Source organism: Ptychodera flava, chromosome 6 (assembly GCF_041260155.1).
Source record: "Ptychodera flava strain L36383 chromosome 6, AS_Pfla_20210202, whole genome shotgun sequence".
Lineage (NCBI taxonomy): Eukaryota > Metazoa > Hemichordata > Enteropneusta > Ptychoderidae > Ptychodera > Ptychodera flava.
The window spans coordinates 11,354,564-11,374,620 of NC_091933.1; the positions used below are offsets into that span (position 1 = coordinate 11,354,564).

The 20,057-nt window shown below is 37.9% G+C and overlaps 1 protein-coding gene and 1 long non-coding RNA gene across 4 annotated transcripts in view; both read left to right on the plus strand.

The window, feature by feature from the left end:
* Positions 1–1,767: 1,767 nt before the first annotated feature.
* Positions 1,768–20,057, plus strand: part of LOC139134821 (apicoplast pyruvate carrier 1-like) — a 29,411-nt gene continuing 11,121 nt past the window's right edge. Inside the window, exons 1-10 of one of the 3 annotated variants that reach the window (XM_070701881.1) lie at positions 1,768–2,307; positions 4,755–4,862; positions 5,127–5,194; positions 5,928–6,049; positions 6,394–6,520; positions 6,961–7,097; positions 7,773–7,893; positions 8,418–8,615; positions 9,456–9,578; positions 9,897–10,051. In XM_070701881.1, coding sequence (XP_070557982.1) covers positions 4,763–4,862; positions 5,127–5,194; positions 5,928–6,049; positions 6,394–6,520; positions 6,961–7,097; positions 7,773–7,893; positions 8,418–8,615; positions 9,456–9,578; positions 9,897–10,051 — 1,151 coding nt within the window. In that variant the 5' untranslated portion in view covers positions 1,768–2,307; positions 4,755–4,762. Of the gene's footprint in view, positions 2,308–4,751; positions 4,863–5,126; positions 5,195–5,927; positions 6,050–6,393; positions 6,521–6,960; positions 7,098–7,772; positions 7,894–8,417; positions 8,616–9,455; positions 9,579–9,896; positions 10,052–20,057 lie in introns of those variants that run through there. The other 2 variants (XM_070701883.1, XM_070701884.1) reach the window with 2 other exon arrangements.
* LOC139134820 (uncharacterized) lies at positions 11,003–17,842 on the plus strand. The gene is made up of 5 exons (XR_011552882.1): positions 11,003–11,985; positions 14,880–14,911; positions 15,229–15,353; positions 16,818–16,971; positions 17,685–17,842. It is a non-coding gene; the product is annotated as an uncharacterized lncRNA (long non-coding RNA).

The following is a 20,057-nucleotide window of genomic DNA, read 5'->3' on the forward strand; positions in this document are numbered from 1 at the left end:
TTCCCCCTCTTCTGTCTATGGTTGATCCAAGTGCTGCGTAACCGCGGGTTATAGCCAAATGAGACCGCATAGTGTAACTCTATTGTATATAAGCTTATTAAGGTGCACATGACTAACAAAATACTGGCATTGGGACGAGCTTTATGATTTCTACAAAGAGTCTATTTTCTTGTTGTGAAACTAACATCATGATGTGTAGATACAGATGCCACATTTACTTCAATTATCTAGCAAATTGTACATAGCAAAAGGATTTATTTATGGAATGAAAATGAATTACACGAAACCATCGTTTGCTGTATATTTGCTTCAAGTTAAATACGCCAGCCACCTAGAATGTAAAAATGCACATGCATCGATGAAACGTAATTAAAATTCTACCAGCAATGACTGGTAGGCCTAATTGAGAGATGTAGTGTTACACCTTTGTGATAAGCACTGTAGGCCTAAACCTTGATTGGTGATTCAAATAAATGTCTTTAAAAAGCAACAGCAAAAAACCCACAACAGCCCGGGCCCTCCAAAAAACAAAAACAAGAAAAACAACAGCAACAACCCCCCCCCAAAAAAAAAAAACCCCAAAACAAACAAACACAAATTTGGTAGGCTGCAAAACAGAATGACTCTGATAAAGACAGACATACACAAATACATTGCAACGCTTGAGCGAAACTTAGTGCGTCATCAGATGGTTTCACTTCCTAATGTCACAGGGAGGGTTCACTTATCATGGCAGGGGTAGGGAAGCAAAACTTTCCAGGAGAGCCATCTTTAATTCGAAAACTGCAATGTGATAGCTTTCTTCACACATCACAGATATGTCAACCGATTTTTAATAATGTCCATCCAGTCAAAATAGCCTCGTTTCAGTATTAAACACCTATTACCTGGTCATAAGGGCTATAGCGCCCATTTATTACTCCCAGGGGCCGTGCGTTACCAGAAACACATCGCCATTCCCCGAGGCCGTAGGTCGAGGGAAATAGCGATGTGTTTATGGTAAGACACGGTCACTAGAGGTAATAAACGGGCGCTATAGCCCGAATAAAGACCAGGTTATAGGTGTTTTATAACACACCTCATAATAACTGAAGGCTCCCTAACGCAGCGGAATGAACCATCTTTCTCAGAATGAAACAAGGCTATTTTAACTTGGTGGACATTTTGAAGATCAAGCGAGTCTAATATGTGCTGTGTGAGTAATACGTGATTCTCCTCATAGGCTTTGCAGCTTTCCAAATTAAAACTACCCCCACCCTTACTTGTAGGCCCTTCCCGCCCATAGAAACCGATCGCTTCTCCGCAGGACTTCCTCATCTTCATATGTCAGCTTTGGAAAAGAAATGCTAGCCACATTTTTGTCCCAGTGACTTTTAGGCCCCCGAACATGATGCGGTGTAGTCCTATTACAAAATAAAGAGCGACTTTGCCATTTTGGATAGTTTATTAGAGTTTCTAATTAAGATATTGGTGTTTCAATGAAATCATTTTCTTACTCTTTGCCAAGTATGCTTAAATTTCCGAGAGCTTGGTACTAACGACTTTTGCGCCTCGTCTCTTTGGCACTAGATTATTTTCAAAGCTTCTCCACCTAAGGCAATTTGTATTTTCAGGTTTCGAAATTGATCGGCGTAGCTGCCACTCGTACTGTTTACCATTTCACAACCATAGGGTTTGCTACAAATCCATTGTTATCGATGCCCACTGTGGACTGTGACAGAATTTATACTGACCGCTGTCGATTTACATACACGTTGGACAACGCCCACTATACCAACGCCATGTGACTGTCATACGATGTACATATTGACTCTCAGCCATGGCATGACTGTTGCTCAGTGCAAAACAATGCTTTCAACTGACTGAAGGCTTTTTCGGTATTAATCACAACAACATACAGTTCAGTCGGTAGTCTATTTTAAGTGAAATTTGTTCCATAACACGCGTAGTACGTTCGTGAGAATATCAAACAAACTTTTATGAGACTACCTTGTCGTTCAAATACACCTTCCTTTAGAACTGTGTTTTCACATACGGGCGAACTGTTTAACAAGCTATGGAGGATCGTAACCTAATCAATGACCTCCAGTTGGGGTCATGAATGTTGACAAACCGTCGTCATTTCCTGTTGATCTGAACTCATTTCGAGGGTCATATGATGTGTTTAACCTTCAATTGTACATGTTGTCGGCAAACCCATTCTCATGCATATACTTCTGATGTTCAAGTCGTCAACGTTGGCCCAACCTGGCTCGGCCTGAGCTGCAATTGGAACGTCAGACAAGTAGAACACGTCTTGTTGAACACGTAAGTTATGAGTTTTGGGAGTCTGCTACAACTTCAAATAATACGCAAGATTGAATATTTTATTACAGCATTTATAGCACTTTTTTGCCAACATATGACTTTGAATATTTGACATTATGGCTGCACAACGAAGTATTTTATTGGATACATTTTGCACGGTGTTAAATTTTTAATGGGCCTATTTGACCAAAACCAACACTGAACGTTAGTTCAATAAGATCAGTTAACCTTTGATACGTATTCTAGTTTCAGCAGTAACGAGCAGTTCCAAAGTTATGAAAAGTTCCGGTTCCATAGCTTGCGTTTCCTGTAGACCACTAGTCGTATGGCTTTTTCTGGCGTATTAAAGCTATAGTTACTGTCTGGCCAAGTTGTGTGTCAACCCCACCATCTCAAAGTATGTTGCTTCAATTTTGCGATCAAACCACCACCAACGCGACAGTCTGTTGAAGTTTACTAAAAAATATAAATTTTAATATAAATTTTTGTAAATTTACTCTGGTATTATTGGGGTACTTGAACCTACATTACCCCAGTGCTGTCAGGCCTTGATATCGTATTCAATCAGATTTCTTAATATGCATAGCCTACCCGTATCAGGACTCGGAGATCTAATCAGTAACGCAAACACGCCCTCCACATACAGCCATAGATCCTATACCAACAACAAACTCGACTAGTATAGGTGATTGGAACCTTTGAGGTCAGTGACACCTCTTAGGCCTTCAGAGACGTGCTCTAAGGTGATAACATGCAGAATGTGGCGCTTATAAAGTGCCCGCCGACGCTAAACGGCGCCTACAGACAATCTTTTGGCTCGGAACAAAAATTCGAACGGGGGTGTTTTCGAGTAGTTGAGTTCATGACCTTAGAGGACATGAATATTCATGAGCATCTATGCATTCCAAGTATAGCAGTACATGCCATGCTTGGATTTTGGAGTAATAGATTAAATCAACAGCCATCAGCAGTCGATGATGTCTTTCTGGTTACTGTACATGCGTATCGTGGCCCTTACACGCCACACGGAACATTATCATCAAGAATTTGAACTCTTTATTTTCCTTGACAATATCTTTAATATTTGTAAGAGATTTCATTTCTCCAAAGCTATTATTTAATTCTGTACGGGAAACTTTATTTTAGGATTAACTGTTTTAAAAAACTTTTAACAAAAATAAAAAAAATGACATAATACACATAACTTTAACTTTAAACAAAATATCTGTTTCTCAAAAGTACTTTTTATTTTGTAAAACAGAGGTAAACATTGTACAAGGATACCAACGCAAAATTTTTAAGATTTTTTGTTAAACGGATGGTATAACCTTTATCTTTTTAGCGTAGCAAACCTAAATTGTTTAAAGAAAAAACTTATTTTCATAGTATAAAATTAATTTATCAATGAAAAACAAATTTTCTCAAAGTGGCAAATTAACATACATGGAATAAAACTTGTTTTAATGGAACGAAATTATTCTATCAAAATTAATTCAATTGAAATACATTTTTTTAAAATTTGAATATGATTTTAAGTGTTTGTTAAAATTGAACTCTATTGTGTAATGGAAAAAGTGCCCTGTGGCGGTGACCCTTGACCCAAGCGCGTTCGATAGCCGCCACAAGTACCGCTGCTGCAGCTGCGATATCACAGCTACAATAATTGTGACAGATCTACGCAGCGTATGGCTGTATGTGGAGTCTGTCTGCAAGCTAGGTCACGGATTTCAGCTCAGTTTTTCTAACATACAAGGGAGTGCAAAACTTGATAAAATACATAGGCCAGAGAGAAAAACAAAATTCGTTTTTTCCTATGAAATTCGATCTATGTGTGCTCGTAGCGTTTAATCAGTTTTAAATGACTTTCAGATTCTAAATAGTAATCAACTGTAGTTCAACAATCAGAGACAAGAATCATTACAATCCAAAGAGGGATCGATAGTTCCTAACACCGTGACATTTGAATCAATTCAGAGGGGACTATGCCATCGTTGATGACTTGCTGCATGGGCAGTCTCGATATAGGCAACTTTGATGGCGATGTTTGCTTTAACAAGCGGGCTTGAAATGTTGTTTTTTTCAAATCTTCCCAGAAAGGCAGATGCGAAGTTCTTTCATGAATTTGACTTTGTTTGTGTACCGTCTATTTACTGTCTGTCCTGTGCTGTTTTGTTTACAACTATTGTCTTACATATTCTGACCTAGTGTTATTGGATTATGGATTGGTATGATTGCGATTATTTTCCCTTAATGCTCTGGAAGATATATTTTTTCAAAATACCTGCGTGAAAAATTACTGCAGTCAAAACTTATGGAAATCGATGTATTTACTGCCCCTCTCAAAGAAAGCTTAAGAGCTCTGCTGAACTGTGTTCTGGGTCGCAGATTGTGCATGCATTCTATACATCTTTAACATTACTCACGACGTGTCCTCTCTCCTTTGTCAGCGCCAAACATGTCCAATATTGGTCTGGGACGCAAAAAATGGCGCGGAATGGTGGCGGTTGTTGGTGGAATATTGATTCATCTTACACTAGGTACATTTTATACTTTTGGTAGGTACATTCCTTTGTCTTTCTGAATATTGCACAAGACAATCCACATTTACATTTTTTGTTAAATTGACAAATCACGTCTACTGAAACCGATGGGATACCAATAAAATTATTTATGACATCACAGAAGAATAACGATCATCAGTTCAATCAATAACTTGAAGTTGAATGCAATAACCGTGCGATGAAATAATTATTTTGCCGTTCATCTACCTCCCGCTGGGATGTACTTTAATATGCTACGTTTTCTCCTGGTCTGCACAGGTAATCTATCGCCATACTTAACCTCATATATAAGGGAACGAAGCAAACCATCCGATCTTACATACGAGGTGAGACACAATTATATCTCAAAACTAAAAGTTTTTAGTCTTAAAGGTGAATGGGAAGGTGCCATTCCTTGTACTGTATTTGAAGTCAAATGTTATAGATCTATTATGGCAGACTTGAAGTACAGTTAGACACAACCACCTGAAGGTGCCTTTAAAGGTATACAGTCACCTGTAATCAAAATATGCTCATATATGGTCAAAGGGGTGTTCCTTGGTATTCAAAATTCGCATATGAGGGCGCTGTTTTTTAAAGCGGCCACCCGCTTAAAATCTATGATTGGTTAGAATTTCTTTCCATGCTAACTGTGGCAAAATTGGAAGAGGCGACAGTATACCTGTAACAGAAACACATAGAAAGTGATGTCATATTGTACAAAATGTCAACGTGGGTTCACTATTCTTCAGTCTTAACTCCATTTTTGCTGCTATAATTTTAGTGTTTTCACATACATTAAGGTCATCGGTTCATGATACAACACCTTTGAATGAGCAAGATGAAGCCAGTGTTAAATTAGAATCAATACACTTCACTGATTGCTTATTTGGGGTTTTCTCCGGGGTTGAATAGTATTACATTTTGCAGAATCAACCAAAGTGGCCAAATTCATTAATAATTGCAAAGAAGTATACTCATACGTGCAAGTTGTCTAACAAAGCTATAACATCGAATCATTATTCAAAGTATTGCCATAAATGTTTCGTCTAATTTTGCTATTTTCTGACAAACTTTCAGATGGCAACATGGATATTTGCATCAGCTGGCGTCATGCAGGGAAGCTTTATGTATTTTGGCGGTCTACTCGATAAAAAGATAGGAGCCCGCCTGACTGTACTCATCGGCAGTATCATTCAAAGGTGAAAAGCACTTTTATCCTTGCTATGAACAAACTACAATTCAAAGTCCGTGTGACAATGGGAGTGAACCTGGTCATCTTCAATGAGATTCTTATACCCCTATAGGAGAGTAGAAAAACTCAACAAATACTCAAAGATATATTCAACAAGACCGTCGTTATGATATTTGGATAGGCTGGCCGATCAGGATATAGTAATACGTCATTATTTTTTGGCTTTGTAAATATGGTTAGATCTTACCATATAAAGAAAATAACGACTGTTATTTACTTTCACACAAATGTCAGCGTCCTTTTTTCTGTCGCATTCACGACAAAGCATTGCTTTTATTTCTACGACTGCAGTTGTGGTGTCTTCCTGACCTATTTCAGCATCAAGCATTCATTTTACCTGGTAATTATCACATACGGAGTAATAGTTGGGCTAGGTGTCGCCTTGGCATATGGAGCAGCAATCACTTGCGGAATGAGGGTAAGAGCTGTAGGGTCGACAATTTTGCGTTCTATGATAGTGGTAATGCCTATAATGAGGAACAAAACCCCTTCGACACATTTGAAACCTTTGGCCAGCGTTGTTGAGGAAATGCAGCCATGTACAGAAATGCTAACCCCACTGAAGGAGGATAATATAGTAATAAGGACGTAACGTTCACAAAAATAATGTATCTTGTCGAAAGTGGGTATTGTGCAGAGAGGAATGATAATAAATAAATAAATACATAAATAAATAAATAAATAAATAAATACATACATAAATAAATAAATAAATAAATAAATAAATAAATAAATACATACATACATACATACATACATACATACATAAATAAATAAATAAATAATAAATGAATATGAATATGGTGCTACAGAATAATTCTGTCAACTGATGCTTATTTTCATCTGTCATTTTTACAGTGGTTTCCCAAACACAAGGGCATTGTTAGTGGTTTAGTAGTAGCTGGGTTCGGTGGCGGCGCCTTTATATTCAACCAAGTGCAGACTGCATATATAAATCCTGAAAATCTCTTGCCGAAAGAGACGCCCTCTGGAAAGTGAGTATCCCAGGCACGTTCGTCTATTCAACCTGTCTTAACCTCAACCTTTGGTAGAGTTGTAAAGGAATCATGTTGGGCACTATCAGAAGTAGCTGCAGGAAGGTTATGAATGTTCGTTAATCTGGTGTTGTATTCCTTTACTCACCCCATTCACAGAAAGCAAATTATCGTCTGACCCTCGAGCTGGCGTAGAATAAGACTCAGATATAGGATAAAATTTTTATGCACTTTATCAAAAACGGGATCTCAAATCTAAAAAATGTGACCATGATATAAGAATCTCAGGCAGTGTTATTGTCAGCAGTATGATAAATGGCACTGAATCTATTACAGAAGTTTTTGTTGCAAGTTTATGATGTCAATAATGAAACTAATTTTTATCAGTTCAATTACTTCTCACAGAAATTTGTTTCCCAAACAATTCACCAACCACATCAATTTGTATGCATCATGCCTGACATCATCGCAGATTGTTTCTTGGAATCTCTCTACTTTGATTTCGTTAATTCCAAACAATAGGCCTACCGGTAAAACACTGATATTTCCCATTCAGCTCTAACTAGAGATAAATAATGGCTTGTCCACTGTACCAGAATGGCACTGAAACTATTACAGAAATGCACGTTTGTTTATCGTCGATAATGGAACTAAATATTAATTACTTCCAAACAGATATTTTGACCAAAAGGAAATATTAGATAGAACACCGACATGTTTTTTGTTACTTGGCGGTTGCTACATAGTTCTCCAACTTATTGGGACGCTGTTCGTGGTCGACCCTCCGAGAAGTGAAGTAAGCATCATGTTTTTGTACTTGTAGAACTGTGAGAGTATCAACGAGTAATTAATGTCCATGTTGACAAAACAATATTTTGTACTTCCCATCATCGTACAGCTCGCATTTAAAGGGATTTAGTATTTAGTTTATCTCCCCTGCCACCTTAAAATTGATTTGCTGGCTACAGATTTGCCATATGTTGCTGATGTAGCACGAAGGGAGATAGTTTTATGGAGGACAGAGGTAAATTACGTATACACAGTGCTATTGAGGTAAACAGTCCTTGATAAATTCCCTTGGAAGTCTTTTACAAATGATTCCCTTTTCGTAATTAACTTATAGGGGAGGGGGTCACATACTGTTGCAAAAACAAGTGCTTTAATTTGATCCTCTATGTCTCACAATTTATCTGTGACATTTAATTAATTTGCATCGCGTCCGACAAGATCGAAGATTGTAATTTGATTTTGGTGCTTTCAAATTAAAAACGCCAATATTTGCCCTTCATCTCTGAATGGTTCTTCTGATTTCGTTTCAAGATATTGTCTCTACAGAGCGAGAATCAATCCGAAAGACAATCCCTTCTATCTAATGAGGAAAGCGAAGAAATTGACTCGAGATGTAGTGGCAATAATTTGAAAACGAGCGCGGTTGTTCGAACTAGGGCATTCTGGACAATGTGGTTCACGTATGTTCTCAACACAGAAACCCAGGTGTTGGTATCCTCTTTGTACAAGGTGAGGTTTTATTAGCCTTTTGCGTAACACTCTACTTTCCCTAATATACACAGTATATTTGTTAATGTGAAAGGAAAACAACATTTTTACAAGCTTTCGTCTAAGCATCTTCTCACCTTAGCTTTCGTCTTTCTTAGCATATCGCCCCTCCATCCTTACCAACAAACCTATACATCCCCTTCTACCTTACATGCCATCCGTTGGAAATTTCTCACGTTTGTATGGTCACTCTACTCTTTCAATATCGTTGAAGTTTCAAGGTCATGTGAAAGCTTATAAAACATATCGCCAACCGTTCTGCTATAGTACTTGTAATGATCGATCGTAACGTAATTCCTTCAAATATTTGCATTTTTTCTCCGTTATTGTACCAAAGAATACCAAATGACTTCAACTATAGCATGAATAAAAGCTATTCATGATCCTTCAGTTTCATCAAGCAATGAAAAACCTAATGGGACTTGAATTCACTAACATCTTCAACACTGTCGAATGTTTGTCATTGGCTATATAGCGTTTGTGTAAATGAAGAGTGTATACACATGTCTTTTAGTTGTGTATTTAAGTAGGGTTTTAGTGTCTTTTTTGTAAGCCTTAATAATCCTTGCTAAAATAAGTAAGTACTACAGGTGGATTAATTAAGGCAATATATGTCAATGTCTCGACAGCACGGGTTACTCGAATTTTACCTCCCGGATATATTATCTTATGTTAATGAAGTCAGTCGCAAGATTATTGGAGTTGAATAAACTTGGCGGAAATGTAAGTCGGGCGATAATCAATTTTAGGGCGATATGACTTTATTTCCCTTGGTTTACCCGGGATTGTACTTTATTTCAGGCGTTTGGGCAGAACTTCATCTTTGATGATCATTTCTTAGCTCTAGTGGGTTCTTTTGCGTCCGTTTTCAACTGTCTCGGTCGTGTATTTTGGGGATACCTGGGTGACAGATTTTCCTTCCGTGTAAGTATCAAATTAAATTTTTGTTTTTGTGTATTGTAAAAAGTTATTTAGTACCTTAAAAACTTATTCTTTCGAGAGGAGGTTAGACTCGAGATCAAGACTTTTAATGCATGAAAATGTACATCTGTGTAGGAATGAGGGTTTGTGTGTTAGCGAGCGAGCGAGCGAGAGAGAGAGAGAGAGAGAGAGAGAGAGAGAGAGAGAGAGAGAGAGAGAGAGAGAGAGATTTGGTAGAGTATATACTTGAATATAGTCGCTCGCAAAATATTGAAATAATCTGTAGTACACGGTAATTGATAATTATCTCTTTGGTCACAGGATGCAATGCTAGGTTTATGTACGTTCAGTGTTGCGTTCATGGTAACATTTATAGCCACTGAAGAAGCCGGAAAAGCAATGTTTGCTATATGGGTGTGTGCCATATTCTTCACATTCTCTGGAAATTTTGCACTATTTCCGATGGCAACGGCAAGGTATGTGACTTGTTAATAAAGCATGTTTTAAATCGAACATCTCAAAGAATTATATCAACTATATAATCACAATTTGTGTTTTGGTGTAATATGATTCCTTTTACTGTAAAGATAAGTCATGGCAAATCTCTCCAACAAACGATAGTTCTCCATTCTGTCAACTATTTGTATGGTATCGGCGCTTTTTTCATTTGTATACACATGCATGCATACATGGATGTCCTTACATTAAGATGTTATGAAATGATACATCTATGGCAATTAAGTGTTAAGGTGCAACAGCTATTTCGAGAACATTTAAGTACTCATCATCACTAATCGTGATGATATTATCAGTATTGTAATTTTAGGATCTTTTAGGATTTTTGTAAAAAGATTTCTTTGAAAAAGTCGCTCATCCTCTTGGTTAAATATACAATAGGCCTAGTGGGATTAAAAATTACTACCTCTCTGAAGCTGCTCGTTTAATAGTTTTTCGTACTGAATATTTGAATATTTTAAATGATGCATTAAGAAGTATGCAAGACAGTAAAGTATGTTTGATGTCAATATTTAAGCAATAATGCACCCCCTCCCGGCCCATAATGGACGAAAGCAAACTTTGCACTCCATAATGTACTCGGCTTCGCCTCGTACATTAGGCCTATGTCGTGCAAAGTTTGCTTTCGTCCATTATGGGCCGGGAGGGGGTGCATTATTGCTATTATTTTATAGTTTTGGCAATGCCAGTGAATTTGTAGTTGTAGAAAACGAATAAAAAAGGAAATTTAAACTGAGTTTGAAGCCAGTGAGCGTCGTCCAGCATGATCGGCCCTGACTCTGTACATATTACATGCACTCCACACCACAGTTGCGAGTGGAGTGATACGTACCGGCCGCCGCGTACTATGCATATAATAATATGCATAGTACGCGGCGGCCGGTACGTATCACTCCACTCGCAACTGTGCTCCACACTGCACAGTGCACTTCACTGAACACGCGTTCAGCACAAAAAATGACCAGCACTTTCACGGTTCATTTTGAATTGAAAAACGATGTATTTTCGAAGGAAATGAAACGTAACTGCATCCCTACCGTCTATATCGAACTTGAAACATCACCTTTAAATATCATGCCATTCAAAAAGCCGACACGGTGAAATGCCAGAGATGAAGAAAACGGAATGTTCATGCATCGACATCAGCATGATCAGCGAGCTGCATGCCATGGTATCAGCTGATCAATACGATCATTATTATGTCGCTAGTAGTACAGCATTCATTGCAAACGATATCAACAGAGTTCAACATTGTTATTCAAATGTTTACATTTCAATAATAATTGTGTCTATAAATTTAATTTTCGATGGCTTCTTGAGAAGAGCTATTTTATTTCGGCGAACAACAGAACTTGACGTAACGGGTGCTTGAAAGGTAGTTGACAAACATACTGGAAGGTTTCGGTACCGTCGCGATATCGAGAACAAGGCAAGGTAAAATCACAGACATGGAGAAAAAAACGATGAATGAAAGTTGTCTCCGATTACAGTCAGTGCATCAGAATTAGGTGGCCGAGATGTTAGATCAACGGAGAGTCAACGGTCGTCATGATTGTTGGTAGTAGCTGACCTTGGACGGAGACTTTGAATGGCTCCGTAGTATATCCGTAGACACTTCCGTGTCAGGGTGATCACAGCGCAGGCGGTAGAAGTTGCAACTGAAAAATGACCTGAGGGCAGCGCTGCCCTCAGGGCAGCTCAAAGCCGAGTAAACATGTGCACAACATTCAATGACGTCACAAATTATTTGAAAATTGTACCCATCCGCGTAAGCGCGGCAAGAACCCAAGCACGCTGCAGAGAGCATACCCGTATCCGTACCCGACCCTGCACTGTGACAGAACGATCTTGCAAATAGCGTGCTGGTGTTATTTCAAATGACTGAAGTGTGAAGGTAAGTCAAATTTCCCGAGACAAGTTTAAAATACATATATCAACAAGGTTGCCATGATCACACGGTCAACTTGCAAAACGTAGTTGATATTGCATGGTGGTATTACTTCGTAATACATCCATGGTCGATGGTCAGTATGGTGCATTAACCTGATCGCGGATAGCAGCAATTTTTGAAGCGGCGGTCGCCAGCAACGCTTGATGACTTTGTACACGACTTGGTACGCTTTGTACGCAGTAGGGTCGCGTAAGAAGTCATGCTGGCTAGCGACCGCCGCTACATTTGCCTAATCATTGCAGCTTGGTCGTTGAGTGCCCTGATGGAAATACCATAATAATCAAGCGCCTCCCAGTGAGTGCAGACAAACAATTAAAACTTTTCACATTTCAGAAATTGCATATTATTTGACCTCCATAGTGAATATCTACCAATATGCCCCGAGAGCAGCGATTTATCTAAGCTGCCCTCAGGGCAGACATACATTTTCTATCCTTATAGTATTGCATAGTGTCCAGCTACCAATCTGCCCTGAGGGCAGCTATATCATCAGAGCTGCCCTCAGGGCAGACATGTACATTTGCTATGCTATCTACCAATCTGCCCTGAGGGTAGCAATATATCAGAGCTGCCTTCAGGGCAGACATATATTTCCTATCCTTACAGCATCGCACAGTATCCTTACAGCATTGGATATGTGTATCTACCAATGTGCCCTGAGGGCAACAATATTTCAGAGCTGCCCTCAGGGCAGACAAACATTTCCTATCCTTACAGCATTGCATAGTGTATATCTACCAATCTGCTCCGAGGGCAGCAATATTTCAGAACTGCCCTCAGGACAGACATATACATTCCCTATGTTATCTAGGAATCTGCCCTGAGGGCAGCAATATATCATAGCTGCCCTCAGGGCAGACATATATTTCCTATCCTTGCAGCATTGCATAGTACATATCTAGCAATCTGCCCTGCAGGCAGCAATATTTCAGAGCTGCCCGTAGGGCAGACATACATTTCCTATGCTATCTATCAATCTGCCCTGAGGGCAGCAATATTTCAGAGCTGCCCTCAGGGCAAACATACATTTCCTATCCTTGCAGCATTGCATAGTACATATCTTGCAATCTGCCCTGAGGGCAGCAATATATCAGAGCTGCCCTTAGGGCAGACATACAATTCCTATGCTATCTATCAATCTACCCTGAGGGCAGCAATATTTCAGAGCTGCCCTCAGGGACAACATATTTATTTCCTATCCTTACAGCATTGCATAGTACATATCTAGCAATCTGCCCTGCAGGCAGCAATATTTCAGAGCTGCCTGTAGGGCAGACATACATTTCCTATGCTATCTATCAATGTGCCTGAGGGCAGCAATAAGCAATATTTCAGAGCTGCCCTCAGGGCAAACATATATTTCCTATCCATGCAGAATTGTATAGAACATATCTACCAATCTGCCCTGAGGGCAGCAATATTTCAGAGCTGCCCGTAGGGCAGACATACATTTCCTATGCTCTCTATCAACCTGCCCTGAGGGCAGCAATATTTCAGAGCCGCCCTCAGGGCAAACATACATTTCCTATCCTTACAGCATTGCATAGTGTCTATCTTTCAATCTGCTCTGAGGGCAGCAATATATCAGAGCTGCCCCCAGGGGAGACATATATTTATTATCCTTGCAGCATTGCACAGTATCCTTACAGCATTGGATAAGTGTATATTTACCAATCTGCCCTCAGAGCAGCAATAATCAGAGCTGCCCTTTGGGCAGACATAGATTCTCTATGCTATTTACAATCTGCCCTGAGGGCAGCAATATATCAGAGCTGCCCTCAGGGCAGACATGCACATTCCCTATAATGCTATCTATCAATCTGCCCAAAGGGCAGCAATATATCATAACTGCCATCAGAGCAGACATGTTTTTTCTATCCTGACAGCATTGTTTAGTGTATCTCTACCAATCTGCCCTGAGGGCAACAATGTTTCAGAGCTGTCCTCAGGACAGACAGACATTTTCTATCCTTATAGCATTGCATAGTGTATATCTACCAAACTGCCCTTTGGGCAGTAATATGTGTGAGTTGCCCTCAGGGCAGATATACATTCTGACCTTACAGCATTGCACAGTGTATATTATAGCTGCCCTATGGGTAGACATACATTTCTTATCCTATCTACCAATCTGCCCTGAGGGCAGCAATATATCAGAGCTGCCCTCAGGGGAGACATACATTTTGTATCTTTTCAGCATTGGACATGTGTATATATATTGCACTAATCTGCCCTGAGGGCAGCAATATATCAGAGCTGCCCTCAGGGCAGACATAAATTGATTCCTATGCTATTTACCAATCTGCCCTGAGGGCAGCCATATATTTCCTATCCTTACAGCATTGCATAGTGTATATGTACCATCTACCCTGAGGGCAGTTCTCAGGGCAGACATACATTTCCTATCCTTACAGCATTCCATAGTGTATTTCTACCAATCTGCCCTGAGGGAAGCAATATCTCTTAGGAGCCAAGATTTGCAGATACACAATACTGTTACATTATTGAGTCCTTGGGCTACATTAACAAAACTTAAAACGGTGGGAGGCAACAGAGCAACAAACTTTTTACTGCTCATGGAAAATGCCTGTCATATTTTCCTTTTAGAATGTGTACATTTGTATTGTGGATTGGCCAGAAACACTGTTTTGTTTATCTTGTGAATTAGACATGGTTGTCGACTTGCACCCATTAATGAAACTGATCACGAGTATATATTAATCTTCAAGTACTGGTGACAAGAATGAAGTTGTGTACAATGTGAGTTGTTGTTTGTCATTGCATTTATCATATTGCGTACATTTTTTAAGAATGATATGTTTGTAAATCTTTTCCAGATCAACTACATACAGCAAAATGACCCTGAAAGGTAAGTTTTTTCCCAGCCTGATGAATATTCCACTCCCTTAGCTGTGCTGTGACACATACACATATCTTAATGTCAAAATTTCTTGCAGTGAAAGCTTTTTGAAAAAAAAAGTTCTTCAGTTGCTTTAATATAAATTTTACACATTCCTATATATAATTCAGATTAGCTGTGATGAAGTGTGCGTATCTTCTGTTAATGATATTAAATTATTATTGTTCAATCTTCTGTATGTTAGTGATCTACCTCACACTTGTCATTTCCTCATACACACTGTCATTTACTGTTCAGAAAAAATACCAATGTTCTTTGTATGTTAGAAACTGTGCAGTGCCTCTTGGGATGTGAGGGAGGTGATGAAAATATCCTTGGAAGTATTGGACCCCATAATATTACTGTTGGGACGATAAAAAGTATCAAACCTGATAAATGGTTGGAAGATAATGTAAGTTGTGTTGTTAGTAATTAAAGTATTGTCTCTATTTATTGGCATGATTTGTCGTACAGTTGTACCTGTAGCATCACTGCGCGTTTCTGCATGTGCTCAAATGTTTGTGGCACATCACAACAAATAAAAGACATAATGATTGACATGACAATGTTCCAAATAATCACCTAATTGTACATCCACATTATATGAATTACTAATTTCCTTGTGGATCATGATGCGTTATTCTGATAAAAAATGTATAAATACTGGCATTGTTTTGACTGCCATTGCCTTGTAAAATTCCTAGTACAACTGTTTGACATGTCAAATGTTAAAAAGCAAACTAGAAATCACACACACAGCCATATAAAGTGTATTCAAATTTTACAAAAAATTATATTATTCTAATGAATGATTTGGTGAAAGGTATTATGGTCTAGCTTGGATCTCACTCTGGATGAATTTTTGCCAATGCTAGTAGATTAATTGTAACTTTTTGCTTAAAAAATGTGCATTGTGTAATTATTTTGAAAGAACATTGTCTTATAGATTGAGGCACAGTCCTGTTGGTGCTCCACACCTCCACCACCAACCACAACTGTGGTTGATTTGATCATGATTTGCATATTCTGAATACCAATTAAATGCCACCTGTTCTCGGAAGTTAAAATTTTGGCACATTTATCCTATGAAATATTTAATGATGTCTTGTGACACTAAAATGACTAATTCATTGCAGTCATGCCTGCCAATTCATCCTCTTTTACATAAAATGATACAATTATTTGCATGCCATATATGTAGTACTGGAAGTGCACAATAAATAGAAATGCAGATGCCAACTAGAGTAATTTAGAGTAACCAATTTTCAACACTCCATGGACAGCAAAACCACGAGGTGTTTACGAGGGAACTCAAACGTGATCATGGACTTAAATACTTGACCTTTGGTGGTGGTCTGGTGCTTGCAAAATAACTATAAATACAGCCAAATTTTACAATTTATAGCTCTTTTTACAAATCATTACTTAGCATAAACTTTCATCTAAATAACTTTAAATTTTCATCATGTCACCATCAAATTGTAGCAGAAAGATACTTTGTATCTCCATGTTTATAATTTTGTGGTTGGTATTGTCAATGACCTTTGAGGAAGTTTATTACTGCAATAGGAAGTTTCAAAGGAAACTAATGAATTAATCAAGTTTAGAAAAATTTACATGTAGCTCAGAGTTCAACGACAATTTGATAATAAGCATACCGGTATATCAGACAGTATTTGTGCCACTGTAAGCAGCAGCTCCAAAGATAGTTTCTGTACTTCTATACTTCAAATTTTTTGAATATACAATATGAGTGGGTAAAAGTTTGGAGGGGAGAACCATACATTTGCCTCATAGCTTCAGAATTGCCAGGAGTCGAGACCCTATCCATCCTTGTGATCATCCACTTGTAATAAGAAAATTTGATTTTTAACAGGGAGACCCTTGCTGAGCTATCTTCAAGGTTAAAGGGAGCATGCCATGAGGCAGATTTGGTCACACATGGAATGATGACTCCAATGATTGTCACAGTCTCAAAATTATTGTCCAAAGTTGCAGATTGTTAAAGGAGGGTGTGTCTCGATGTCCTGGTAAGTGTTAGTTCATATATGATGTATTTATAACAATAAGTACAATAGCTTGTTTTGCTGTGTGTAAATTCCTGTACTGAGCATGAGTACTGCTTCCTATGCATCAATTAGAATGTGATTAGCCTAGTGGTTTCCGAGATATGCAATGTTTACAATTTTACAAAATTCAAAATGGCCACCATGTCACGTGACTCCAGTGAAAATATGGCATTCCACAGTAAATGCCACTCATCTCTACACTCATTTACTTATTGGTCTGTAGTTTGCCCTGTATGCTTTGTATCCACCTGTAAATCAAAAGATGGCACAACACTGTTTGGCTATCTAAAATCAAACAATTGTTCTTGCCCAGAGCTAAAAGCAGATAGTATCAGTACAAGTGGTTGAGGGTTAATTAAATTGAGCCAATTGCATCCCTCCTTTTTATGGAAAGGAGGATGTACTTCAGCCAAATGGTATCAAAGGCTGTATTGCCCTACACCTCTATGGCAGATGACACCCTGATCAATGTGTTCCATGCCAATACAAAGTACATCATGTATTTTGAGCATTTGTATGTCACTTGTATATCCTTTGTGTATCAGAAAGTGTGTATCCTTTGTGTATCAGTAAGTGTGTATCAGTGCTTGGTATAGTCACAGCAATACATTTTTGGATAACATAAAAACTACAGTTAAAACTGACTAATTGTTACCACACTTTTTATTTTTTAGACTTCCAAGAAAGAGAAAACTGGCTGAAGGGCATCATCAGACCAAGATCATCATAAAATTTTGCCTGGCTTTTTAGACTTCTCCAACAGGTGTTTTAGTACTGTTATGCTAATAAAACAGTCAATGAATTGACTTGAAATATCAGTGTATTTGTTTTAAATAATGTGGTCATGCCAAGTAATGTCCACATATGAGTGTTCTATTTATGATTTATTTCAGAAGTTACATTTGGGTTTATTATCATTTCTTGAAATGATTATATACCGAAATGTAACTTCAGAAATAAATCATAAATTGGACTTTCAATTCAAAATCATAATACATAGAAAACTAGAACAGATAAGAACTGAATATACTCGTTTGGTTTAGAACAGCCAACTACATAATTGCTACAATTAACAAGCGACCTAGCGGCCGATATAGCTCCGCTGTGTTTTATAGAAAACAACTATTTTTGACACATGTTGATGAAGGAGGTGGAAATCTTTGATAGCTAAATGCAGTGGCCAGAAAAAAAGTGGCAAAAATAGCTGCAAAAATACACAATTGAAGATTTCATCATACTTTGAATATATCACAGCGGATCATCCCTAAGAACATGTCAACCAAAGCTATCTGATGAATAGTTTTTGGCAACAATTGCCCCTAAAAATAAAAATTGCAGATTTCATCATAATTTCAAAAGATCAAATTTAGTTCATCTATAGAAACCTGTATACCAAATTTCAAAGCTGTTAGACCAGTACTTTTTGACAAATATGTTTTGACCAAAAATGGCTAAAATTGCCCACAAAATACAAAATTACAGATTTCATCAGAAATTCAATATATATTACTTAGCTCATCTGTAGAAACCTGCATACCAAATCTCAAAGCTTTCAGACCAGTACTTTTTGAGAAACACATTTTTTGACCAAAAATGGAAAAAATTGCCCAAAAATACAAAATTGCAGATTTCATCATAATTTCAATAAAATTCATAAAGGTGATCTGTAGGAACGTGTATACAAAATTGCAAAGCTATCATATGAGTACTTTTGGAAATACTCATTTTTTGACCAAAATTGGAAAAAATTGCCCCAAAAATACAAAATTACAGATTTCATAGGAAATTCAATATATATTACTTAGTTCACCTATAGAAACCTGTATACTGAATTCCAAAACTATCAGACCAGTACTTTTTGAGAAATACATTTTTTGACCAAAAATGGCAAAAATTGCCTTAAAAATGCAAATTTGCATATTTCTGCACAATTTGAAGAAATCTGAAATAGATCATCCCTTGGGACCTATGTACCAAGTATCAAAGCTAATCTGACCTGTACTTTTGAAGATTTTTAAAGATTATTTGACTCAAAATGACAAAAATTACAAATATGCAAATTTCACCACAATTTGAATAAGCTTAAGTGAGGTCACCCCAAGTGCACTGCAAATTGAATTTCAAAGCAATCGGACTTGCGGTTACAGAGAAGAAGGCAATTGTTGACAGACAACAGACAATCAGCCTATTTGACAAGTTCTGCATCGCTGACAGCAGAGCTAATAAAAAGTTTGTTTTTCATCCTCTCGCATCTCAATACAGATCAATTTGTCTTTTATTTGTCTTTACTTCATATTCTCTGTCTCCATCCTGAGATGTACATCTGACTGGTCTTTTAGAATTTTCACAAGAAAAGTCATAGCTATGATCAGCCGAGTTTCTCTTTCTTTTATTCTTGTTAATATTTTTCCTATATGGATGTAGCAGTTTTATGAGCTTAACCTAACTTTTCACTTTAAATGTTGGAAAAGCTTTATTGTTAGCTTTTTCCAACAAACTGTTCAATGTAGGACTATCCTCAAAATCCTCACTCAAACTCCAATCAAACAAATCCCTGATCATGTCTGTTGAAGTCAGCTGAAGCGGCTTCTCATCACTACGTTTGTGGTTGTTGACACACTTCATCAGCTGTACATACAGCATACATGGGCTCACTGTACATGTTTATGCAGGTCAATGTTAGTATACACAAACACTTTTCATCAGATGGCACATCCAAAATACCATCTGTAGTGGTCTTCTTCACACGCTTGTCAAACCCCTATTCAAGCATTCTTTGTGCACCATCCTCGCTGCTCTTATTAACTTTAGATAGTCTGCCAGCCAGCTGTAACCCCTCAAGGTGACTAAAAAATAAAGCAAAGACATTGATGAATATTTTGCCCCACTCTCTTGGTGAATGCATTGTTATCGTACATTTACAAGATTTGTGCATACTACACTGGTACCTAATATGATGTCAGCGAATTTCAGCAATTTGGTTTCATGTCAAAAAAAATAGAAAATGCCTGGAATGAATAACTAGCCTTGTGTGTAAAACTATCATC